Source organism: Micromys minutus (assembly GCF_963924665.1).
Source record: "Micromys minutus genome assembly, chromosome: X".
NCBI lineage: Eukaryota > Metazoa > Chordata > Mammalia > Rodentia > Muridae > Micromys > Micromys minutus.
The window spans coordinates 46,716,608-46,743,659 of record NC_137970.1 but is presented as its reverse complement, the minus strand read 5'-3'; the positions used below and the strand labels follow the sequence as shown (position 1 = coordinate 46,743,659).

General features: G+C 41.3%; 1 protein-coding gene across 1 annotated transcript; it reads right to left on the bottom strand.

Annotated features, from left to right (window-relative positions):
* Positions 1 to 534: 534 nt before the first annotated feature.
* On the bottom strand, positions 535 to 20,769 carry DGAT2L6 (diacylglycerol O-acyltransferase 2 like 6; the record flags this gene model as incomplete). The annotated part of the gene is made up of 7 exons (XM_080910081.1): positions 535 to 689; positions 1,129 to 1,340; positions 3,333 to 3,507; positions 4,904 to 5,108; positions 5,471 to 5,541; positions 5,872 to 5,982; positions 20,685 to 20,769. 7 exons carry the CDS (start codon positions 20,767 to 20,769, stop codon positions 535 to 537), a joined length of 1,014 nt encoding a protein of 337 aa, XP_080766207.1.
* Between the last annotated feature and the right edge of the window lie 6,283 nt (positions 20,770 to 27,052).

The following is a 27,052-nucleotide window of genomic DNA, read 5'->3' as shown; positions in this document are numbered from 1 at the left end:
TTATTCCACAGGGTTTTATTTTTGTGGGTTAAACAATGTGACAGCACTGTCATCTGAAATGTTAGCATAACTGATGGAGTCTTGCCTGTTTGAATTAGGAAGCCACAGTTTAGGATCCCCATTTTACCTAGTCCTTAAGTCATAAAGGAAGGGCCTTGCCTGGAGCATTCAAACCAGCCCTGTGCTAAGTAAAGCTGCTAAGGTGAAACCTAAATACGATGTCACTAAGGTTTGTGGGGAAGGGGCACAGAATGTCTTGTCTTCTCATTACTTTCATTGGGAATTTGATGAGAGTGACTTGGTTTATTGTCATAAAACAGCAACATGTGACAACCAGTCCTTTCTTGCCTCCCTTTTACTCAAATCTGGCTACTTGGGTGGGGATTCAGCTGCTGGACTGCCAATTCAGTGAGCATTTCCGGCTTTGTTGGTATCTCTTCACATCTTTAAAATCTGTCTCTCCTCAAATTCTTCCTTCTATGAGGCTTCACTTGGATCTCTTGTGTTTTGATCTTCAGTTACAGAGACTTTGACTCATAAAATTGTCAACTCCTGGGTCCTGGAGAAGTCGTAATCAGCTTTGTGTTGGTCAAACAGCTTTCGTAGGGCACTGATGTAAAGTTCAAAGTATTTTGCCACTGTCTCCTTGTCGGGATCAAGGATCTTGGGGACTGGCAAGGGTTCTCCAACTACGGAGAAGGAGCAGAGACAAGTGTCAGAGTCCCTATCCCAACAACTCTGCCCACACCACAGTAGGAGGGTGCATTCTATCACTATTTGGGTTTGTTCCTCTCCCTTCATTCTTTTCCCCTCACTCCAGCCATGTCCTGGCTCTCATTTTGTGCTTGCTTAAGTCTCATCAATGCTCCAGAGAACAAAAGCAAGCACAGAAATGAGCTGAATGAATGTATTTAAATATTGATGCTCCTACAATACCTGGTGAGCTCTGTTCCATCAATGAATGGCCCATGTCATCTGTTTGGTTGTCCTACCGTCCTGCTTTCAGCCATACCTATCACAATTCCCTTAGTGCACCCTGGTTGTGAGCCAGGTTGCCTGGGGATTGATGAATGGCTTGGAATGGGGGACCAAGAACTTGAGTGGCCTTAGAAAAAGTAGAAAGCTCACCAACAGTGATAATGGGATGGTTGAAAGGCAAAAAGCCCCAGGATCCCTTAGTGAGGCCCCTGCCATGAAAAGTACAGAAATTTATGCCTAGGATTCTTTTGCCAATTTTCTGGAAGTTTTTTTGGAAGAACCTTAGCCATGTGCCTTCAGGAAAGGTCTCTTGGTTGAAAGACTCGTTCTCACCAAAGGTATAAGAAGGGACAAGATATGATCTGCAAAGACAAGGACAACAATATAAGCTTTCATTAAGTCAAAATCTCCCCTAGGAACTCTCTCTCTGTTGTGGGAAATGTCCCAACCACCCAACAATACAACAAGATTTCAAGCACCCAGACATCCCCAACCTCATGTTTCATTCCTCCAATGAAACTTCAGTGTGGCTGCTGCCCATGATAGGAAGAAGGAAGATAGCCCGGGAGACCTAGCATCTTCATTCAGCATCCAGCGTGATCTTCCCAAATTGGGCATGCATACTTGCCACATCTTTCTCTAAAGCCCTCCCAGAGCTTCTCACTGCAGCCCTCACTGCTTAGCATGAATTCAGTGTTCTAGCCCTCCCTGCGTGGCCAGTTTCCCCACTACTTAACCATACAAAGTGTGCCAAGTCCTCTCCCATCTCTGCCTCTCTATTCTGTTCCCTTTGACTCCTCCCTCTTTATGTGGCAAATTCCATTTTACCTTTCTGTTCTAACCACATCCCCTTAAAGAAATCTTTGATCACCCAGATTCCCCACTGTAGGTTTGTTATCCCTCAGCTAGATTTTCCTCCTGTCCTTCTTTCCCACCTCCAGGTTCTGCCTTAAAGTCGTTTTCTTACCTGTCCGGCCAATCGAAAGTAAAAATCCTGACGTTCTCTTTGAATCCCTAGGATTTGGTCTGGTCTGGTCTGGATATATCATATTTCTCATTGAATGCTCAAGTTTTCACATTTGTTTGTTTACTGTATCATTTTTGAGGTGTTGGGGATTCAAGAGCCTTACACATGCTGGATAAGCTCTTATTACTAAGATGAACTCCAGATCTTTACACATTTTTAGCTGGAGACTGGATCTTGCCAACTTGTCTAGGCTGGTTTTGAACTTGAGTCTTCTTTCTTCAGACTCTAGAGTAGGGGGGATTACAGGCACATGCCTTTTTCCCCCCATTTGGTCTGATTGGCAACTCCTACTCATATTCTCATATTTTAACTTTACCACAGTTCAGCTGTCACTCTCTGCTACATCTTTCTCCATTATCATACTTCATTTATACAATAAATTCGTATTGGGTTCTTTTTTATGTCCTGGCACTGCTTTAGGCCATGTGGATATATCAGCCAATACAAAGAATAAAAAACTCTACACACTCAAGATGTTTACTTGAAGTGAGTGAGAAGGCTGGGGAGACTAGTGAGGAGTGAAGTCAGGGAGGTGGCAAAGATCAGGTTCTTCAAGATCCTTTGTTCTGGGTGGCGTGGGGATCATTGGAACATTTTGTGACACGATAGAACTTGACTCATGGTTACCAGGATCATTCTAGCTACAACTAGAAACTAGAATCTTCTGTAGAAACTACAATTCTGGGAATAGAATCTTGGAGGTGAGGGAAGCAGAGACAGAAGCAAAGTTCCAAGTATTGTAATGAACCAGTAGAGAGATGCTGGGTATTTAGACTGTAAGGATGGTAGTTGAAGTGGTATGTACCTGGATTCTCCATATGTTTTGTTATGATATGCGCATGGATTTGTCACCTATCTTACACTGTGAGTCTACAAGCACCAGGTACCATTTATTTCTGTATTCCGCTGGCCTGTGCTAAGCCTGACACCCAGTAGGTATTTGACGGCTGCTGAAAACACTATCTAGGGACATTCTCTGAGCGCCTATTTCCTGAGCACCCAACCAGTGCCTTCATCACTCTTGGGGGAGGGGGGTCTCAGGGACTCTCAGTGAATGAATAAATGCAAAAACAGCACTCTTGATCGAAATTCCAGACGCATGGACCTTCTGCTTTTCTTTCTCTAGCTTCAAGATCTAAAAGTACCCACCAAAATGTCTAGAGGTCCCAACACCCACCCCAGGCATAATATGAAGGATAAACGGGAGTAACCAGAGTAAAGATGGGGTATCTATTAGGTTTCCCAGAGAGGGTACCATTGTGGCTAGAGCTACAGAGGGAGGGCCCAAGGCACCCTGACAAGAGAGTCCCTGAACCTAGGGACCCACCCTGTCTTCAGTGCTAGCTTCACAAAACCTCTGCGCTTTTTGAGGTAGATCATGGAGACTCCTGGGCGGCACAAGAGGGATTCAGAAGCTCCACCTGGCACAATGATGACAGCATTTCCTGAGCCTTTCTGGGTCAGCTTGTGCTTCAGAGCCAACTCACTCACTGGACACATACCTGTGAAACCAAAGAGTCAAGCAGTGGATAGGATTAACTTGGTCTGAGTGTGGGAGTAGACTTCTTCTGGGCTCTTTGTGTTGGAGGCAGTTACCATTTTCTGCAGTTGGTTTTGTGTCTTGGGTTAACCTGAAAAGGTAACCTTAGTGACAGTTGCTTGCCTGCCTTGGTAGGGCTCCAAGGGTCCAGAGACAGGGCTGTAGTGATTTTCTCTGCCTGATTCCATCCATAGTCTCCTATACTCTGGATGAACAGGCTTTAAGTTGATCCTTTCCATTTCTATCCACAGGCCGTAGAGTTATCTTTCTCTCTGTCTAGACTGAGCACTCTGGAAACTCTTCAGAGGTATCTCCTCTGGGGATTATCATGCTAGCCAGTGATAGTGCACATCCTCCCTAAGATCAAGCTGCCAAAAGAATCCATTGAGTAGGATTTTAGGTGAGCAGGCTAACTAAGTCTCATTGAAATATAGATGAACAACAGAATGTGGATTAGATCCTGTGGTTCAAGGAAGGCCACAGACACTCATCTCTTTGGAATCCCATTATTTTTTTTTGCCTTAACATTATCTTCTGTTCTGTACAGGGGTGGTAGAATTTTCGCCTGAGGTCTATCAAAGAAACCCTTGCAACATGGTCATATCAACCTAAGAGGGGAGCTGAAACATGCTCTGAGATTTCTCTCAAGATAAATTCATCTTACCTTTTAGTTTTTCTTTAGTTGTTTTCTGAAGTCCAGAAAGATGAATATTCATCCACAGAGAAGGGAATCTGTCACAATGCCCTTGTTTGGAGCCTGGCACTAGAAAATTGTTCTGAATTCTGATGGATGACTCTCCTTTATCATTAGGCATCTTAAACAAGGATGAAGGGGTTCCCCGGAGGTGCAGGACATAGACCAAGTTGTATGTACTAACTGGCATGAGAGACTTTACAATGTCTTTAAGATGCTTTGAAATGAGAGCTCTCTCTCTTACTCTCTCTCTCTCTCTCTCTCTCTCTCTCTCTCTCTCACACACACACACACACACACACACACACACAGAGCTGGAAGAAGTCAATTGGCATCCCAGAGAAGACTCTGGCATGCTTTCCCCTGCACTCATGTTTAATTTGTGGCTTTTGCTCTCTGCTTTCCATTTCTATCTACACTTAGTCTTCTGATTGCCCTCTGTAAGGGATCCTAGAAACTCATGAATACCTGTAACGTTCCTTGCTGCCCAACTGAATTGCTTCTCACACTTTGTGCAGAATCTGATATTTGGGCACATACTCCAGATACTGAATGAACTCTTTAAAAAAATAAATCAAGTCTTCTTTCACAGAATGACTGCTAGGAATTATTGGGGTGGGTATAGTCAGTTGAATTTCAAAACAGGATGATTTATTGTACTCACCCATGGACATCACATAGTCTCGCACAAATGGGATCCAGAAGATCCCTTCCAAGGTTGCTAAATAAGGAGTGATAGAAGGGAAAACCCTGGAAAATCCAGTGGCTTCAGTAGCAAAGTTGACGAAGGCACCATAACTGAGAATGCCATGGGGGTGGCTGAGAATGATGTAGTTGTGCTTGGGAGAAAGGTCATGGGTCTTCACCAACTGTTAGAGAAAGATTGAGGAAGACTGATTAGGTAGAAGGAAGAAAGGATGTGAAAACTCAGAGCCCAGCTGATAGTCATGTCCTTGCTCACATGACTGTTATTGTCACAGAGATTCCCAGGGATTATGGTGGTAAGAGATGCTGGACTGGATTTGCCACCGTGGAAATGGTATTGTTCATCTGTCTCCCCACTGGCACATTTATTTTGGGTTTCTGTTCTACATTATACTGCTAGGCCTTCACCTTCACTGCTGGGCAGGAGAACCCTTGAAACATAGATCTCAGTAGGAAATGGAAATTCAAGCTCTAAGGAGCAAGGGTATCCAGAAGAAAGATGGGCACCCAGAGGAAAGATAGTTACCTTTACTGGGAAGTAGCTTTGGAAATACTTCCAGAGGGTCCAGTTTCGTACCCAAGCTGAACGCCTACCATCTGTGCACAGACAAAAGAGAAGGGCAAGTAGGCCATCACCAGTCCCTCTACCTCTCCTAGAGGTAAAGAAGTTGGCCGATGCTCCTCAAACTACAGAAACATCCTCCTTTGTGCATTTCAGATGTCCCGAGTCCAATTCCCAAACAAACAAGCAAGATAAATGGGAGACAGGTTGAGGCTGGAGGTACCTGAGCACAGATCTCCATGGGCAGCCAGTCAGAGACCTTTGTTCTCCTCGTCTCCTCACCCTTTTATCCACCTCCCTCTTCTGCCTTTCTATGACTACACCCTTAGCACAGATGGGGCTATGATTCAGCTCCTGTCTCTTACCTTGGTTATGGGTGTTCCAATCATAGGCAATCCAGGCTAATAAGAGCACAGACAAGAGCCATAAGTTACTGAATATCAGGACATAGGGTATACCCAAGATGGAAAGAGCTCCTGAGGAGACACAACCCACATAAGGCCTCTGGTTACTTTTAAGGTTTGATACATTTCTCACAATCTCACCTCACCAATGCCTCTACACTAAGAGGGATGGCAAGGCTGATATGGGGACCTTCTTCCCTTGGCCATTGCCTGACTCTTGTTCTGGTTCCTTGGATCTGGGTCCTCCTGAAGTCTGAGATCTTGTTCAAGAAGGCTGCAGAACCATGAGTTTCTCAGAGTAGGCCTTCAGCTGGGGTCAAAAGGTAGGGCTGCTTGGCAAAAGGAACATTGGCACATTGGCCTGGTGGTGGATTATTCTCACTCGGGCAGTTCAGAAAGTTACTTATGAAAGGTTTATTTTTCTTGCTTTGTTGAGCAGATAAACCCATACATGCTTGTGGTAGAGGCCTACCTGCAGTGTCCAGCTGTTTGATGATGAGAAGAAAATGTACATTAGAAACTGCTTCACTATGTTTTAGTCCCCTTCAAAGGATTTTAAAACATTTATAATGGGCAAAGTCTGATTTTCTTAGCAAATAGACATGGCCAGACTACAAAATGCAAACATGTTATGTCTTAAGGCAGTGAAGATTTATTTATTTACTTATTTATTTCTCCTAGGATGGAATCCAGGACTTGTTCATGACAGACAAGTGCTCTAGCCCTGAGCTACATCCTCAGTAACGTGTTCCACTTGAAATCAGCATGTAGTCTTAGGATACTTGCTCTAGGTATCTCCAGAGTGGACCTCACAGAAGCCCTTATGTTGTCAAGGCATCAACACAGGTTAGGCATCATGGCTTCAATCCCAGCACTTGGGAGATGGAGGCAGGCAAATGTCTGAGTTTGAGGCCAGTCTCGTCTACAGAGAGATAACCAGAGCTCCACACTAAAACCCTTTCTCTAAAAAACAAACAAAAAAGAGACACCAATACAGCAGGGGTGAATTTGGGATGGTGTCTGGAAGCTACTTAGTCCACCATTGAGCACCCATTATGAAGAGGAAAGGTTTTTGTTTTGTTTTCTTTTTTGTTTTTGTTGTGTATGTGTGTGTGTGTGTGTGTGTTTCTTTAGCCATCACTGCCTTGGGCACAGCTTTTCTCCAGCTCTTTGAAATGTCCATGAGGTGCAGATTTTCTATACCATTCTGACTCCCATAACAGCCTACTGTTGACGATTCTTCTCACAGGGAGTGCTGAGCTCCCCAGATCCTGTGCATTCCTCTGATATAAACATCCTCTACTGCTTTGTGAATTTTCCTATTTCTATTGCTGTTTATGCTAAAGATAACCAAGACCCTCACCCACCTCTTCTGATAGCTATTCTTTAGCTTTGTCCAGTCTCCATTCTTCTCGTAGACTCTAGCAGACCATGTCTATATGTTGCCACTATCTTCTGACCATAAATTTGGTATTTAAACATGTAGCAGAGCTGCTGGGGTGGTGCTCACTGGTGATCTTAGCAACTGGGAGGTAGAAGCAGGAAGATCAGGAATTCAAGGACATCTTTGGATGCATCATGAAGTTGAAGTCATCCTGGGCTACATGAGACTATCTCAAGAGGGAGAGCAAGAGAGTGAAAGTGAGAGAGTAAAAACTTACTGTGTGTGTGAGAAAGAGACATACCCATTTACATTAGCACATGGTTCCAAGATCTTTTGCATTCCAGTGAGAGGCATTCTAAAATATTTTACACACAAGTACTTTGTCTATGGATGGTTTTATAAGTTTTCTTTTCAGCAGTACTTTCCTATTAACAAGGTATTTATTTCATAGTATAAAAGCTTTTTTAAAAAACTGAAGTTTAACTTGCCAGACATTTTTGCCTTTGTATATTCCGTTTACAGTATTTTAAAAAACATCACTGTTCTGTGAAATTTCTTACCTTCATAATTTTTTCTCTTTATTTTTAGTAGACATTCTAGCTAGGAATGGTGGCACACATCTTTAATTCCAGCACTTGGGGGGCAGCTATAGGATCTCAGTGAGTTTGAGGCCAGCTTACTCTACATAGTGAGTTCCAGCACAACCAGGGCTATATAGAGAGACCCTGACTCAAAACAATAAACAAACAAACAAACAAAGCTTTCCTAAACTCAGAATTCTGTTCCCCTCATCCCTAGTAGAATTTGAAGTTAGGGCAGCTGCCTTTCAGCCCATTTTAACACATAACACAACATAAGCTGTGCAGAACAGATAGAGGCTAACTTTTCCAGTCTTCCCACTTTGTTAAACTGTGGTGCTATCAAACACATTTCTTTTGATATGAAACGTTTGGTAGCCTCTGGTGGGCATGATCACTGGCAGTCCCTCACCACAACTAAATCAAGATCTGTAGGCCCTAACTTGCACAGCCTTCACAGGAAGAAATTCGTGTTCAAACAGATGTTGCTACCATGCAAAAATGGTGTGAGACAGCAGTGTCTGTCCTGCAGCATCCAGACATCTTGCGAAGAGTCCAGGAGCAGGTAAGCCACAGAAGAAGTAGGAGTGCCGGGTGGCCAACCCAGTCAGTGGGTTCTGGGTTAACAATCTCTCTGCTTTTAGGGAGATAGGAAAGCAGGTCCTGGGCTACTGTAATGGTATAGCCACCTCCTGGAAGGCTTCACATTATCTCTCATTTCCAACCGTGTTTTGTTGGAAACTGTAGAGCACTGTCTAGATTAGATCAAGGTCATTTATTAACAGACAATTCCACTCTTTTTTCAGTTTAGTTTTTTTTTTTTAATCAATTACTTTTTCTTTCCAAGTTACCCTAGCTAAGATTTCTAGTTCTCCATTGAATAGAAATGATAAAAGTTGGAAAAGAGTTATCTCATTGTTCATCAAGTATGACCTAACTGTGGGCTTTTTATATGTGGCCTTCACAATGCTAAGATACATTTCTTTTACATCCAATTTGGTGAGAAAATTGACCGTGAATGAGTATTGAATTTTGTCAAAGTCTGGTTTCTATAGTTATTGAGCCAACCATGTGACATTTATTCTTCTTTGTGTTAATGTGATTAGCATTTACTCATTCTCACATGTTGAAGTTGCACGTATTCACATCCAAGGGATGCATTTTACTTGATCATTGTGAATAGTTTTGATGTGCTCTTGGCTTTGGTTGCTCCCATGTTTATTATGGACATGCCTTTCTATTTGTAAGTAGTCTTGCCTGAGTCTGCTCTCAGAGTGATGCTGACATTGTAAAACAAACTGGGCAGCTTCTCCTCTTATTTTGTGGCGCACACCTTTAGTCCCAGCACTTGGGATGCAGAGGCATTGGATCTCTGCAAGTTCAAGGCCAGCCAGGTCTTCAGCGTGAACTCCTGGACAGCCAGTGATACAAAGAGAAACCCTGTCTTAAAAAACCAAAAAGAAAAAAAAAGACATGCTGAGATGAACTCTTCTTTGTGTGTTGGTTAGAATTCAGTGACATTGTCATTGCCCTGTGGTTCTTCATTTAAGTTATACAATTTTCTTGTTTGTATGAGACTTTTCATAGTGATCCCTTGAGATCTCTTTCTCTGGTGGTAGTTTTAAAGTCTCTTCCTCATTTGTTTTTTGTTGCATGTAATATTCTCTTTTTATTGGTTCATTGGCTAACCATTTGTTAATTTTATTTTTATCTTCAAGAGCTGAACTTTCACTTTGGTTGATATTTTCATTTCCTTTCTCTATGGCCCATCCCTGTTACTCCTTTGTGCTGACATCAGTGGGCCTGTATGGTTCTGCTTCCAGTTCCTTTCAAGTATAAACTTAGGTTCCTTCTTATTTGAATTCTTTATTTTTTTTAGGTAGGTGCTTATCAACATAAACTTTTTTGTTGGATTTGTAAGTATTTAATAGTGTTGAATTTTAAATTTCTATTTTAAGTTGCTTCTTATTTTGACCCCTCATTTCTTCTTTCCTTCCCCCCACCCCTGTCTTTCTTTCTGTTTTGGTCTGTAAGTCCCCCGTCCCCACCCCCATGATAAGACCTCATTGTGTAGTCATTCCAGACTTGATCTGACCTAGAAATCATCCTACTTTAGTCTGCTGAGTACCTAAAAAACAAACAAAAATATGCAAGTGCACGAATAGGTGATACATTTCTTAAGATTTCCTCTGGATAACCATCATATCTGCAAACCTTTTAGTATCTTGTTACACTAACTAGAGTTTTTAGTGTATTAATACAAGTACTGAAGATGCTTTTCCCATTCTTGGAGATTGTATTTTGTCTTTCTTCACCAAGTATAGTGATGTTAACTGTGGTGTATTCTGTACATATTATTCTTCTTTAGATTGACAATGTTCCTGTCTATTCTTAGTTTGTGTCGAGGTAAATGCTTCTCCCCCACTGGGTTGCACATGTATCTGGGTGCATATGAAAGTTGATGTCAGTTGTCTTTCTTAATAGGCTATAGGCTTTCTCTCTGAAAGTGATGTCTAGTCTAGCTTGCCAGTGTACTCTAGGATTTCCTGTTTCTGCTTCCCCAGTGCTGGGATTACAGGCAGTTGACACACCTGCCTGGCTTTTATATGGATTCTGGGGATCCAAACTTCAATCCACATGCCTGTGCAGCAAGTGCTTTTTTCACAGAGCCCTCCTCGATCCCCTTTGTTTTACTTAAAAAATATTATCTTTAGAAATTTTTGAGACTATAATACAACTGTCCTTGGATTAGAATTATGACTTTCTTTGAATCAGTAGAACTGATTCCTACCAGTTCTAATATCATTCAAATGAGTCTACTCCCCACTTTCAGGTTATCACCTGGTCAAAGCCATCATTATCTCTCTATGTGAATATCAGTGTCTTTGAAACCAACACCCTACTTTCACTGGGATCTGGGTGCAGCCAGTACATCGCATTTAAATCTGGTTCTGCTGCTGTGCAGCACATAACAGGAACATGAGTCAAAAAGACATGCCGTGGCTTTATGAACTTATTAGCTCTTTGCTATAAATACAGAAAAAAGTTATGAGAATAAATGGCTTGGGCATGCCTATAATTGCAGTACTGGGGATACAGAGCCTGAGACAGAGGCAAGTTCACATGTGTGTTAGGAAAGTGACCATTATGAAAGAAGCCAAGCCTCCTAAGTTTGGTCTAAAGGGTCCTTTGTGATCCAATCTCTGGATTATTTATTGTGCTCTGTTTTAGGCCCTTCAGCTCACTCTGATATTGGGCTCAGGGTTTTTGTGCATTCTGCCTTCTTTGCCTGACAAGCTGGTTCCTCAGCTGTTTGCCTGGCTAGCTCCTAATCACTTTTCAGACTTCAGGATAAATGTCATATGTTCAATAATTTGAGGCCACCTTTGACATGTCTCTCTTCCCTAAATAAATGAGTTTCTCGCATCCATTCCCATCCCTCCATCTCTGTTGCCCCTGATATGCTCTAGGTGTGGGTTTCTTCCAGTCTCCACTGTGGCCTTTTGTGTGTCTTCAGCTGATGTTCCCCTTCTAGTCATTTCTGAAGCTTCTCCTCAGCATCTTTGAAATGTACATTTCCTTTTCCAAAACCCATCAATACTTCCCCGTTGTTGAGTAAATCAGGTCTCGACGAATTTGTTCAGCTCTGTTCTGAGTAGACCCAAGTATTCCCTAGGTTTGTCTCACAGTACCCTTCCTCATAACTTCCTATGCTGTTTGTCAATGTTTCTCAAAGTGTAGTCCCATATGGATGGGATTTTTTTAAACATATAAAGACTAAAAAAAATGACTTTGTGGTAGTGTTATAAAGATTTCAGTTCACACAAGCTATTTAAACTACAGAAATTGTTCATTTAACAAAAGCATTATGCTAACTCTCACAGATGGTATACACAGCGGTAGAGAGAACAAGAAACCTGAAGTGGAGGAATCAGGTGCTTGACCACTTGAGCACATTTAGATACATTCGGCCATTCTGCCCTCTTATTTTGATTACCTTCTCCCCAACTTTCTGTCTACCAAATTCCTTCATCCTTCAAGGTTTACCTTAAGATACTTCCTTCATGCTCTCTGGTAATTCCACGGGAAGAATTAAAAGCTTCTTTCTCTACACACTGAAAACATAACATCGCGCCCCTGTTTATTATTGTTTTATTTATGTTCCCTTGTGCAACTAGTACCACATCTGTCTGTCTCCTCAATAGACAGTGATTAGCACATTGCCAAGCATGGGGTGATGGCTCATGATAAACTGTTGCTACATAGAGCTGTACAATATCAAGTGGATTTCCAAATTCTCCAAGTGGCAGGTGAAAGTTAACAGGATGAGAAAACACCAGTGACCTCATTCTCAACAAGAAAAAGTGCTCTGTGGGCCTCTTGGCATGTCAGGCTACAGTGGCCAGCTGTTTACAGTATTAGATGAAAACCCTTCTAGGAGGAAACATTATGCTCCAGGGCAATGGCCAAAGTCAGGGTGTTGGCAGTTGGTTCAGTGCTTTCAGAAATCCGAGAATGTAGTTAGATTTTCCGAAAGAAATGTCTGTGCTTCTTCAGATTATTTATTGGAACTAAATCAATGATAAATACTACTTGTCAGAGTAGACGTCAGTAAAATAATGGAACGAGCATTGACTGAGCCTACCTCTTAGGAAATCTCTGTGCTAAAAGCCAGGAGGAGATTGTTGAGGACAGGAAGAGAAAGGTAAAGTGACTAAACATGGAAGTGGAAGTAAGAGTGACCTGGGATGGTGAGTGCTGGACGGTAGTTATGAAACTGTGCTGGTTGACTTCAGCTTGGCATTATCTCATTTGATTTTCTCACTACTTTGGGAGGTAATAACTTACCTTTTTATAATAATAAATTAATAACTTATTATCCTTACTTTACAGATGAAGAAATGAAGGCTCAGAGAAAATACAAATCTTCATGCCAAGACCGGAAAAAAAAAAAGAGATTACATTTGTTGGGTCTCTAGCAAGTGTCTGACACTTTTTATGTGACAAGAGCTATTTTAAGCACTTCTCTGTGTTAACTCATCAATAGACAGAGACACAGAAAGCAAAGTTCCTTCCTTCCAGAACCTCTTGGCCTTATGTGGAACATAACCTCCCAAAATGAACTCTAGTTGTCAGAGGAACAGAGCAAGGGTGAGCTCGAGGAAGGTTCTAGAAACAGTCTAAGGTCTTCGAGTAACATTCTAACCTGCTTGAGTACATGAAGGAGCCATAGAATAAGTTGGCTTTGGGAAGAAAGCTTCAGAGATGAACCCTAATGCTAGAGGGCATACGTCATATCAGGTGCCTGTGGGAACAGGAGAAACTAAAGGCAGGGAATTGAGTGAAGGGGTTCCATGAGTCATATGACTAGGAATGGAAAGTCTAACAATGCTATGGCTTCTCCAGCCAATTTGAAAGCTGCCATGGAAATCAAGTATGATGATACATGTGTGTTATCCCAGCACTTGGGAAGCTGGGCTTTAAAATGAGCTCCTGTCTCAAAATAAAACACAAAAGAAAAAAAAAAAGGAGGAAAAGATGCCATGGAGATTGTGAAGTTTCAGCCCAGTGCAGCTAATTGGCTGTAGGAATGCAAAGGCATCGTGTAGGATATCTTGTCTGGGACTGCAGGGATGCATCAAATATGCTCAGTTTTCTAAAACCCCATTACCATTCTTCTTAAAGTTGCAATGAAATCAATGTCTTTGTTGCCCATGTTTGAAGCACTTGTCATGCCTCTATGGACCAAACAGCAAGGCTGACATAGTTGTGAGATGTGGTATTGTGATTTGAAGTTATGCCAGAAAAAGTTCATGTGTTGTAAACTAGATCGATGCAAATGTTTAAGGGATGGGTCCTTTAAGCTAGAGTAACAGTGTTATTTCTGGGGTGGGCTCATGATAAAGATGAGTTCTGATTTCTCTTGCTCCTCTCTTTCTTGCGTACTCTCTCACTCTTCTGATTTCCACCTGAGAATATCACAAGACAGCCCTTTGCTGAGGCTGGCACCTTGATACTGGGAGTCCCAGTCTCCAGCACCCCAGACACAATACTATTATGCACGAGCTGCTCAGACTGTGGTATTTTGCTATAGCAACAGAAAATAAAGGCAGATGGGACAGTGGAGCTCCAAATGATGTTAGTTTCTATAATAAAAAGGAAAAAAATTAACATGGATTGAGTATTTTCTCATCTTGTTGGTCTGTGTTTCTATGGTGGATGGGACTTGCCTGACTTGCTGAAGGTCACATAGAAAATGGCACTTTCACGCACAGGTTTTTGTGGCAAGCAAGTGACAGAATGGATCTGACATCCAAGACTATGCCCTCTTTTATTCGTAGTAACAGAAAATCAGAGGAAGGCAAGCACCCACATTAAAAGGATGACTAAAGGAGGAGAGGACATGGAGTTAATGGTTTCTCTCAAGGAAGATGAAGTCTAGGAAGAAGATATATTTAATGCCACGTTAGCGTCTATAAAAACAAAACAAAACAGAATTGGCTTTAATTCTCATGGAGCTTATTAGGTAGAAGGGTAAAACTGGGGTCTGCAGTAATGTCCCTGAATGTAAGAATTTAATGACTAAGGGGTAATAGGTTCTAGTTACACACTACATACTTTAATAATTTATTTTTTATAATAATATCTTTGGAGGCCCTTGTTATACAGCCCTGACTGGAACTCACAATGAAGCCCAGGCTAGACTAAAACTCATAATTCAGCAACTATCCAAATGCTGGGATTATAGACTTGAACTGCTATGTCTAGATGCATCACAACTTTTTGAAATGTATTCATTTGGATGCCATACTTTTTATCTTCACTGCTCCCCAGAAAGCCAGAGTGGAAAAGAATTTCTAGGCTCCTTGTTTGAAAGTTAATTTAACTTCTGTAACTAAATAATTGAATGTTGTGAGTTTTCTACGATATACAAGATGCTATCCAGTATATTCTTGAAAAGTGCCCTAGGCCTTCAGAAGTGGCACAGTCTAGAAAGCATTACAGAGAGGATATGGGTCAAGTAATTTCCCTAAGGAAAGGGACAGTCTAGGAAGAACATTCATCATCCAGTCAAGGAACTAGGCAGAGTAGAAGTGAAGGGCCATTCTCTCATATCCCATGAGTAGATTGCTTGAAATAAAAGCTATATAAGGGGATATGAGCTGATGCAGAGAGTAGAAACTGTCAAGGATGCCCAGGTTACTAAACTTGTACATCATCAAGCTAGCCATGGGAAACCATTATTTTTGAGCATCAAAGGGATATCAGTGTTATTTTTTTAAAGCTCACACTGGGAATCAAGTTCAGTGTGATCATGAGCTTGGGTTTAATCCTCAAGACTGGCGAAAAAGACTTTTGGAAGCATGCAACAGAATATATTAAAGAAGGTGGAGATCTAGAGGGCCAGAACTATTTTCCATAGCTTGGAGAAATGGCAATGCCAAGCCCAGAAGGGACACAGAGAAAGGAAGCCTCTGAAAGGAAGCTACCATCTTTCCTAACTCATCTTTTCACTCTTTCTTCCTCCCTCCATTGTACTTAACCTTCTGTCTCTTGGCTCCCATGCCCCCTGCTTTCCCTATTTCCTCTGCATAATCCAGCAGCAGTCAATATTGGCTATGATTCTGATATCATTCAGAGAAAATCACCGAGGAGGCACAGAGCAGGACAGAAGGAATAAAGGAAAGAGAGAAAGAGGAGGGAGGGAGATTATTTCCATGCAGAACATTTCCCATGAACACTGCTAAGGGTATAAGCCTTATAGAATTCTGAAGCTTGGCTAAAGTTACATAGTGAACTGTAATCTCACTCTGATGTTCTTCTGGACTCATGACCTGAACACACCATACTAGTCTCCCCTCCCAGCCTCCTCAACCTGCTGTAAGATTTTCTTGACTTGGCACTTTAATATTCCTTTTTCATGGCTCTTTCACTTACTACAGTCCACAATACAGTATAGTGAGTGGTCTCTTTTCCTAGCCCTAGCATATGAAATGCATATACTGGTTGAATAGTTTGTTTCCGTTAGTTGATAGCAAAGAGCCTATAACTACTTCATTGTTATAGTCAACAAAGACAGCTCCAGGTCTTATAATGAATATTCTTTCTATAACAGAATTTGTGTTTGACGCATTTGATAAACAGAATTGAATATATTTGACACCTCTGCCATTACACTCTATTAGACTACTGTTTTGGTAATCTGTAAGACCCAGGATTCTTGAATTTTCTTAGCATAATCATTAAAGAACAGAAACAGAATGTTATACAAATGGAATGATAATCAGTCTAAAACAAGTCAAGACAGAGGGCCAAGAAACACAGGAAGACATGCTCAGTATCATTAGTCATTAGGAAAATGCAAATCAAAACCATAATGAGGTTTCATTTCACACTCATTAAAATGATAAAAGAAATCCCAGAAGCTAAGAATATTAGTGATGAGGCATCAAAATCTGAACCCTTGTGCACCGTTGTGAGAAATGTAAAATTGTGCAGCCACTGTGCAAATCGGGTTGGCAGGTCTTCAAAACATTACAAAATAGGATTGTCATATAGCCCATAGAATCCCTTTCTCTTTGTATATCCTGAAGATTAGAAAGCAGGGATTCAAAGTGGTTGTTAAGCATTCATTCTTAAAACAGCATTACTCCTAACAGCCAAGAGGGAGACATGCTCATTAATGGATAAATGAGTATACAACATTTAGTGCAAGCATAAAAGTGATATTTGATTTTTAAAAGGAAGGAACTTTTGACACATGATACCAAATGAATAAACCTGTATCGCTTTATTAAATAAATAAATAAGCAAGTAAATAAATGAGTTAGTAATAAAATAGGAAAAACTCATATGGACAGAAATTAGAATGGTAGTTTCTGGAGCTGGGCAGCAGGCAGAGAGGAACTTAGGGTTTGATGGGTACAGAGTTTCAGTTTAGGATGATGAAAAATTTTGGACATGGCTTATAACACTATAGAATACAATGTATAACACAGTGGTTAATGAAACTGAACTGGTGTTTAAAACAAGGATTTTTTTTCTCTCTATTTATAATAATAAAAGAAAAGCTTTAACAAAGCAGACAAAACCCCCCTTTATTTTTATGAGTTTTCACTGGTGACACAATGGTGCCATCATGTGTCCCTAACATTCCCATTCCAGTCCTCCAACTTTTCCAGGGTAGCTCATAGGGAGCCAGCGAGCTTTAGTAAGGAGGAGGAGGATGCCCCTTGCTTTCTGGATATCTTACATAAGGCGTCACCTGATATACCCTCTAGCTTAGTCCTGCTGGAAATCAGTGTCTGTCCTTTGAAAGGGAAAAATGGATAAAGAAAAGGAAAGTCGAATTATTTTCTGGGAGCAAAGTAAAACTTATACTGAAAATAGCTGCCAGAGTAGCCAGAACAGCATGAGCATGTGTGTTCAAGCCATACCAAGGAGATCTGCCTGAAAGTACACATTTATACTTCTCTCCTTGTTTAATGGTGCTGGGGTTGAAGCTGGTACTTTTTTTCCCTTGCAACTTTATTTTTAAAAAAACAGAGATACATGTACAGATTATTAAAAGCACTTTAGTATAAAACTATATGAATATATTTTTGTCAGTACTTGATTTTTTAAAGGTTTGATAGTATGCATTGAATTTTTACTATTTACAATGATCATAAAGTATATGTAAAACAAAACATAACATGGAAATAGTCAACGTTTTCTTGACTATAGAGATTAAACAATGTATAAAGATTAAACAATGATTTTTAACTACCAAAAATTGCCACAGTTTTAGCTCTTGGATTATTAATGATTTGAGGTCCAGGTGTACCCCACTCTGAGAGGGTGCTATACACTTATTGTTTTTTTTTTTTTTTTCTAAGAAGGACTGAGGCTTATACTTTTTGGCCTTTATTTTCTCTTTCTTTCTTTCTTTCTTTCTTTCTTTCTTTCTTTCTTTCTTTCTTTCTTTTTTTAGCTTCATATAGTCTGTGAGTTGTTTCTGGGGTATTCACAGCTTTCTGGGGCTAGTATCCAATTATCAGTGACTGCATATTATGTCTGTTCTTTTGTGACTGGGTTACTTCACTCAGGATGATATTCTCTAGATGCATCCATTTTCTTAAGAATTTCATAAAGTCATTGTTTCTAATAGCTGAGTAGTACTCCATTGTGTAAATATACCACAATTTTTGTATCCATTCATCTATTGAAGGATATCTGGGTTCTTTCCAGCTGGTACTTTATATTGAGTCACAGCTAGTGTCTGTCTGCCTGCTTGCCTGCTTCCCTCCCTCCCTTCTTTCCTTCCTTCCTTTATTGCTGAGAAAGGGTCTCACTTTATAGATCAGGTTGGCCTGGAATTCAATTGTCACTGTGCAGCCCAGGTTGGCCCTGAACTCACAACACTCCTATCTAGGCCTCCTGAGTAATGGGATTGCAGGTGTTAACTACTACGCCTGCCCAGTTTTGACTTCCTTTTCTTTAAAAAGATATTTATCTATTATTATTATTATTATTATTATTATTATTATTATTATTATTATTATTAGTGTATGTACGTGATGTGTGCTGGGTGAATGGCCTCATGTGTCATGTGCTGTGTGTAGAGCTCAGAGGACAACCTGAAGGATTCACTTATTGCCTTCAACCGTGGGCTCTGGGAACTGAAGTCAGGCTTGGTCAGTAAGAGCTTTAATCTGCCGAGAAAAATCTCAGCAGGTTTCATTACTTTATCTCGACACAGCTAAAGTTGGATAGCTGATGAGCTTGGCATGATCTGTTTTTAATGAGGCACAGGAAGCTTGCATCTTCTGGGGGCTGTGGATCCCCTCTGACAGTCTGCTAAAGTGTACAAACCCCCATTTGAATAACATTTTAAAGTGCATCGATCCAGTACTCGCCATACAAAGGCAGCCACTATATTAAAACACAGCTATCACATCCCTCACACAATACAGTAGCATACATGTTTCTCGCTCAATTCCTTAAAAAAACAGCTTAACAGTGGTTCTAGTAACTACTGGGATTTTTAAGTCACCTTCAGCTTAGGCAGATTTTTGAGGTGCCTTTAATAAACAATGCCTCGAATGAAATGCAAATCTCTGCCATGTCTGCTACTGACAAAACCTTCGGTGCTGTCATCAACATCCAAAGTTTGTCACCTATGTTCATCATATCGAAGGAACAGCTATGCCACAACTAGAGAGGAATGACAAGAAAGCCCCATTTCTTCCTAGCAAACTGGAAGTCCCCAAGCTAGCCCCTTAACTCTTAGTCAACAAGCCTCTGGTTGAGAACCTCTGCCCTAACTGTGGTACTGCCTAGGTCCTACACATCTCGTCACTCAACATGACACCATTTCTTCCCACCCAGTTTCTAAGCTTGCCTCTCTAGTTGACTTCCCAGGAAAGCTATGGCTTCTGGCTTGATTCAGAAGCCCAATAGCCCATTAAGCTCAACGCTGATCATTGAGTCTGCTGAACAAGAGCAAGCTTTTCCTGAAAATTCCAATGTTACTCAAACAACTCTCAGAATTTACTGAAAATTTTTATAAACATTCTTATAATAGAGAAATCACCTTAGATCATTCTAGTAACACAAGCCTATCAAGGAATCACCACTTTGGCCTTTTTTTTTTGGCTTGAAGGGCATGATAGTTTATTTAAAAACCAGAAACAAGACAACAAAAACAACAACAGTAACAAATACACTGGTACCACACTGATCATGTGACCAGCATACACGTAATGGCTTTTTTCATAGGTATTAATTAACATTGCAGTATCTTTAGATACTGAACTGTTTCAATCGGACCAAGAACATTAGAGAGTAAGGATGAAAATGGACACTAGTGAGTCTGGTACATTAACCCACAGAATTCATTTAAAGTCCCATGAATTGGTGGCATTATTATGCATTATTATGGTATTATTATGCTATGTGGTTAGGGAGGATGAAAGTTATCTCAGGAAGAGGCAGCATGAACTTTATACTTCTTTGTACTTCAATCTTTAGTTTATAATTTAAACTAAGTCCACCCTGGCTAAAGCACCATCATACAAGACACTCAGGTAATGCCCTTGCTACTATTGCACAAGCTCAGTAATTTTGTTAAAAAAAAATCAAACTGCCCTCAAAACACAGAGGCAAATAAATGTGACGTTCAAACCATTTGAAATGAGGAGAGCTTCTTCAGTACCAGTTCAAACTTAAATGGTATCATTATAACGTCCAAAATTCTGGAATAAAATTAAATTCTAAATATATATGGCTTTTCTTTACCTAACTGTAGTCAATGAGAGGAAGTTGCTTTTTAAGAGAATGTGGCTTTTGGCAACAGTCCCATGTGCTTGGAGTAAAGACAAAGCCAAATGATGCCATGTCCGGCTCAAAGTTCCGAAGTACACAGATTTTACCAGAGGTCAAAATGATCATACCCTGTTCTTAAAATTTCAACCCATATGTGATTACTTCATAGAGAGTAAATGTGCTGTTAAGTGATTATCCCACTCACTTTTCCTTGCTCCGCCTTTCTGCAAGCTGACCCTATTGTGTAACTGCAGCTCACCCCCTCTGAGACTATACCCCCATGTTACCATAGTTTGGCCCATTCTTAAACATGTTTTTTAAAAAAGATAATTTGTAGAGGAGAACTCTGGTAATATTTACAGCAGAGCAGCTATAACCTCACTCCTGGCCCCAGGCCTCCAGTCCAACCCTGGAGGGGTGGAGGGATCCAAACAGCTGCTGGAACCTCATTCGGGGTTGCCTGGCCTCTTTCTGGATCTGTTCCCTGGTCCTTGAGGTCTACTCACCTAAAATTACATAAACTGGAATCCACTGTAATACGGAGAGTGTTCGGAGGCCTTCCTGCAGATCTAGACGGGAGAAAAGGGCCATGGTCTAATGCTTCACTGTGGCAAGGAGCCCAACCAGAAGCTCTAAGTCACTTAGATGGAGCTGATGGCAGACAGTGCTCTAATCTCTTCTCATCAGGGCTGGTTACCTGCTGAGCTTTTGTTAGGCTTGACTGAACCTTTCCTCCAGTTTTCTGGCCCCGCCTCAACTTCCCACACATAAGGTTGCATATTAGACTATCTAATGTGTTCTTTCTGTACATGTAGCGGTAATTTTGATGAGGCAGCAGTGGCTGTAGGTAACTTTAGCTGTCAGGTGGTCTCTGACTGATTAGTGCAAGAGAAAAGAATGGCTTTGCTCACCTTACCTAGAAGCTCTGCAAAGCAGACTAGTACCTGCTTCAGAAAGGAGACCAGGGGCCTACATTTGCTCCTGCTCCAGTGGCCACTCTGGTTCCTTCAGTCCAATAGAGTTAGTTTTCAGCATGCATATCTGGACCTCTCCAATTCCTCTTTGTGTCTCTGTTCCCAGGGTTCTGGATCAGTACCAGATCAGGGTTCCAGACACCATATGGTAAAGTAGGAAAAACACTGCTCAAAGCTCCAGCTCCACCATACTCTTCCTTCCCCGCAATGACTATTCCCCTTTGAAATTAATCTATTTCTCTCACAGTGTTTGAAAATTAATGTTGGAAGGCAGTATAGTGGGTAGGAACATAGACTTCAGAGCAGGACAATAGGAGTTTAAACCTAAGCCTTGGCACTTGTGACTCCTCATGCGATGGTTTACCCACTGTAAAGTGGGGACGAGAATGCCTGCTTCAGTTTTATGTTGAATGGGTACCACTTGCTCAGCACATGGCCTGGTGTGCACACCAGCCAACACAGAAACATTCCCTGCTCTTATCATTCTTTTCATTCACTTCATGGCTACTGACCATCTCTTTATTTCTGGTTATGACTCATGCTCCTGTCTACCAGCCTTCGCAAAATTCAAGATCATCCCAAGGTCCAGATCTAGAAATTTATTTTTTTTCCCAGTCATTATCTATTAAATGATACTATTTGCAAGCCACTGTTTTTTTATGAACTGAGAATCCAGGGAGGAAAAATGAGGGACACAATTTCTGACTTCAATAAGCTTAGGGTCTAAGAGAAGAGATAGGCAGTTTTTTTTTTTTTTTCTGTGTAGCCTTGGCTGTCCTGGAACTCCCTCCTTGACCATGCTGGCCCTGAACTCAGAGATCAATCTGCCTTTGCCTTTTGAGTAGTGGCATTAAAGGTATGTGCCACAACTGCCTGGCTGTGATTTAAATGAAAATGTCTATATACTTGGATTTGGAAAAGATCAATATTCCCTACATAATGCCTTGAATATGGAAGGGAAGTAAGCTGAGCTCTTCTTGCTGATCTGATAATGTGCCTCTTTAGAGTTGAGCTTTGGGAAGCTTACTGCTAAGCTCATGAGTTTAATTGTCAAATGTACCCCTTCCTCCTGAGTTAGCTAGGGCTCTCCAGTTGCTTCTTGGAGCTTTATGGCCACCTAGAGGGAAGACCATGTCCACTGAGAATTTTCAGGGGAGGAGAAAGAGGCAAGGGAGGACATCCTGACTCTCTCAGAAGCAGCAGATGTGGAAGGGCCTGCAGAGGCCATGCCAGGTACCAGGGGAAGAGCTGTGAGGCTCTTCTTGACCAGGTTGCTGCTCTTTTCCACTTTGAGATGTGGAATTGAGGAAACCTAGAAAAGTCTTGAGGTAACATATGGAATCAGAACAAGGGAAGGGCCAAACCGTCTCCCACCTCCATGTCCCTAACATACAGCTCAGAGACATCTAGTACAGGGTAAATGTTACTTAAGTACATGCTGCTGGAACCAACAGAGAGAGAGAGAGAGAGAGAGAGAGAGAGAGAGAGAGAGAGAGAGAGAGAGAGAGAGAGAGAGAGAGAGAGAGAGAGAGAGAGAGAGAGAGAGCGCCCTCCTGGTCCCCAAGGAAGTAAAAGAATCTTATTCAAGGATACAACAATTGTGGTACATATACACAATGGAATACTACTCAGCCACCAGAAACAATGACTTGACCAAATTCTTAAGAAAATGGCTGCATCTAGAGAATATCATTCTGAGTGAGATAAGCCATTCACAAAAGAACAGACATAATATGCAGTCACTGATAGTGGGATGCTAACGCCAGAGGCTTGCACTCCCCCAGAAACAACTCACAGACTGTATGAAGTCCAAGAAATAAAGAAAACAAAGCAAAACAAAAAAAATATTTACAAAACAAGAAAACTTTAACTATTTCCATGTTACATTTTGTTTTACATGTACTTTAGCTCATTGTAACTATTAAGTTTTCAAGGCATACAATCAAACCTTGAAAAAAATCAAGTACTGACTAAAAAATATATTCATATAGTTTTATGTAAAAATTATGTTAAAATCTGAAAAAAAGTACTGACAAAAATGTATAATTTTAAGCAAAAAATGTTTAAAATCTGTACATTTATCCTTGTTTTGTAAAATAAAGTTGTTTTATAAAAAAAAGAATATACATAGCATGTGTATATGTAAAATTAAAAGGCAAACTACAAAAAAAAAGAATCTTATTCAATGTCACACAGCTAAGAGCTTTATCTTCAATCTGCTTTGACTTCCCTGGTGGCCTAAATCATTTACTGATGATATATAGACTCCCATCACTCATTACCCAACTCCTGACTGGAATACATGCTGTTGAAATCCAGGACAATACCAAGCACACCAATCGGTTGTCCAGTGCCAGAAGGCCTGTCCTGAAAACATACATATGAATAGCATTAGAGAGAGAGGAGAGGCATATGAGAAGACTTGGAGGGAAGAAAGGGAGAAATGATGTTATTCTAATCTGAAAAATGTGCTGGATAGCTTATTGATATACTTCCCAAGTCTTAGTTTTCTCATTTGGTAGAAAATATTAACCAGACATAGCTGGGTGTGTTGGCACATGCACATAACACCAAAACTTGGGAGGTAAAGGCAGGAGAATCAGGAGCTCAAGATCATCCTTGACTATATCTGACTTTGAGGCAAGTATGGGATATATAAGACCTTGTCTCAAACCAAACACCTAAATAGAAAAGATTCCTCCTCTTTACTTACTGTGAGGTTTGGAAAGCCCCTCACATGGTGTCTGGCACCCAGAACTGTGCCATGGCACTGGAATTCAGCCATGGGGAACAGTGGAATCTACTAGGCTTTGGGGTGAAGAGCAGGATCTCTTAGGGTGTGAAGATACCAAAAATATGGAACTCTGCTGTTACATATGGAATAGTTGCTTCTGAAAGAAGCTTCAGGCTTAGGGGCCAGGAGAAAAAGAGAAGACTGGAAGGTGGTTAAGTGGAATTGCTCCCTGAAAGTTTCTTTGCGTCTGAGGCCACCGGGTCTAGAATGTAGTAAAGGAGGTACAGGCGTGCTGATTGGACAAGGGTATCTGAGAGGGTCCAGGGGAACGCAGGATACCTGGAATCATGGGTCACTTGATCACTTATTAGAGCATGCCAGCACACTTAGCTTCCAGTGTCTGGTTTAGGCAAGGGTGATCAAACATTCCTATTGTATGGGACTGAGTGGTTGTTTAAGATCTAGAGCTTTCTGGACTAATCTGCTATGACCTGGGGCAAAGGAGAACAATGGGTTTTTCCAGTTGATGCTCTTACCATTGTCTCTTGTGCTTCAGAAGCTTGCTGCCCACAGATCTTCACATGACCTTTAGAAGGATTGCTATCAATGACTGTTTTTACAAAAAGAAAACCAAAGCAAGTAAAGCAGCAGCCGCAGCAGCAGCAGCAATGGTATCTGTAGCAGTCTGCTTTTTACAGCTAGGTCCAGACAATGAATTCCAGGTTAGCCAGACCTAGCTAAAGAGCTCCTGCTATGATGGTAATTAAGAGACTAAAAACAAAACAAAGAAAGGCATGTCAATTATCTACTTCAAATTTTCAAAGATGCTGTTGCTGGGTCTGTTCTCCTTCAGTCTCTTTCCCAAAAACCTTCAATGATAAATGCTTTTAATCTCAGCAGTCATAAAGCTGAGGCAGGAGAATCACTGTGAGGTCTAGGCCATCCTGGACTACATAAGGAGACCCTGGATTATTTTTAAGGGTTCATTTTCCTTCAATTTTGAAAAGTCTATACTACATATCCCTTGTTCTTCAATCTGCCCCAAGTTAGGCTCCTCTTTGTCCATGGCAGTCTCACACCAGCCTGACTCAAATCCATCTTTCAAGGTTCAGTGAAAATAGTCCCCAACACCCTGAGCTCTCTGAGGCCCTAAGGCACATTATATGAATGTTTGGGTGAGCTCATACTGAAAAGTTAGTCTGTGTGCCTAGATCCCATCTGGACAGCCAGGTTCTAGTAGACAATAAGCTTTTAGCATGTGGGCTTTGAGTAGCCAGTGTGTACACGGGACTCAGAAGCCAAGAGGGCATTCAATGGAAAGGTTCCCTTTCACTCTTCCCCTGTAGCACCCTACCATCCTCCCCCTTTCCCTGTGACTTCATCTGGATTTAAGCAAATCAGGCCACTTGCTTGCTTAACTGAATAAAAAATAAAAAAAGCACTGAAATCCCACAAGCAATCTGAATGTTCAAAATCTGGGGCTGGGCTACATCAGTGATGTTATACTAACATTATGGTCAGTAGGCCAATAAAACTACCTCAAGGCACACTGCTGCATTATTTCCTGAGCTTCCAAAGAGGCACAGTGAACTTCATTTGGTGGGAAAGCAGTCTCCTCGGAAATGCTCCGTTTGTCTGCCAGCTATGGGAATGACTACCCCTTTAAGGCAAAGAGATTCTGAGTTCTCTTTTATGCAAAGTTGTTTGAATATGAAAAGAATGAGGCTGGATTCTTGTGAATCTTCCTGATGAAGCAGTGTGATTCATGATAGGACTCATTCATTCCCAGACCCATTCAGCAAGTCTGAATACTTGCTTTCTTAGTAGGGAGAAGCCAGAAACAATGGTGAGCTTTTCAGGATGAGCACAAGTCGGTTAGGTTACGGGAGACACAAGAAGCCCTGATGGAGAGAGCTGGGGATGGCTGAGTTCATTTCAAGGCTGTTAAATTCTAGGTCTGTTTGTACATTAGGAGGAGTGGTGTTGCACATGGTAAGAGACAGGCTGAAATTTAGGTGGAAAAGTTAGGGCAGGTAAAAGCCCTAAGCTAAAGATGATCTGGGGCACAGAAGGCAAGGTTGAAACAGGAAGAGAAAGAAATGAGAGGGACATTGGATAAAGCTGCCAATGAGTCTCAACTAAGACTATTTCTCAATTCCTTGGAGCCAGGGCAGGGAGCCAGGGCCGGGAGCCAGGGCCTAGGGCAGCAGATGCTCAATATCCCCTTCTTCCTTTGTAGGACGCATGTCCTCATGGCCTGTGTGTGCTGTTTGTTGTTCTGGAAGGCCTAGCAGATGAAGGGAGCTTTGACTGACTAACAAAATATTCAGGAGTCCTAGAGTGAGAGGTTGTCACAGAAAGCTTTCAGGCTTTCCCTTAAGCAAAGACCAGCCAGGACTGAACATAGGGTTTGGCAGAAGGAGCAAGGGCCAGGGATATTTTCCTGTAGGTTAAGGAAAGAGAAGGTTGAGGTAGAGGATGTATAGTAATTTCCCAGTCAGCAGATCTCAGATGTGTCCCCCGAAAGGCTCAAAAAACAAAACTGATAGAACTATTGCTCAAAACATGAACAGAGAGCAGTTTGCTACCAGGATATATTCTGTCTTCATGTTGTTTCAGGGAGATGGGGTATAGCCCAGAATTAGCTCATCTGGGATCCAGGCTCATTAGAGCCAAGTGATTTTTGGACACTCATTTATCTGAGCATCAATTTTGTCTTCAACATACCCAAGGTTTGGTAATACGTACCTCTGGTAGCTATAAGGATTAGAAATGCTCTGTACAAAGCTCCTAGTATATAGTAGGATTTTACTACACAGTAGCTATTAGCACTATTGCTATTACCACATTCTAGTGGTACTGGACTAAGACATTGCTCAGTCTTACTGTCATTGAGGAACGAAGACTATGAAAGCCGAGTCTCTGCTTATTATTCTTTTCCATGTATTTGTCAAATGCAACCTGGAGCTGCATATGTGAAACCCAGTTCTCAGATTCTACTACCTAGAATCTTTTTGTCTGTTGTTTTGGTGTGCGCATGTGCACACACACATACACACATACACACACACATATCACGTCACAAATGTGCCAAAACCTTTTGGCTGCTGCTGATCTGCAGAAGACAGATTGAGGAAACACTGAAGCAATGAAGAATCATCTCACT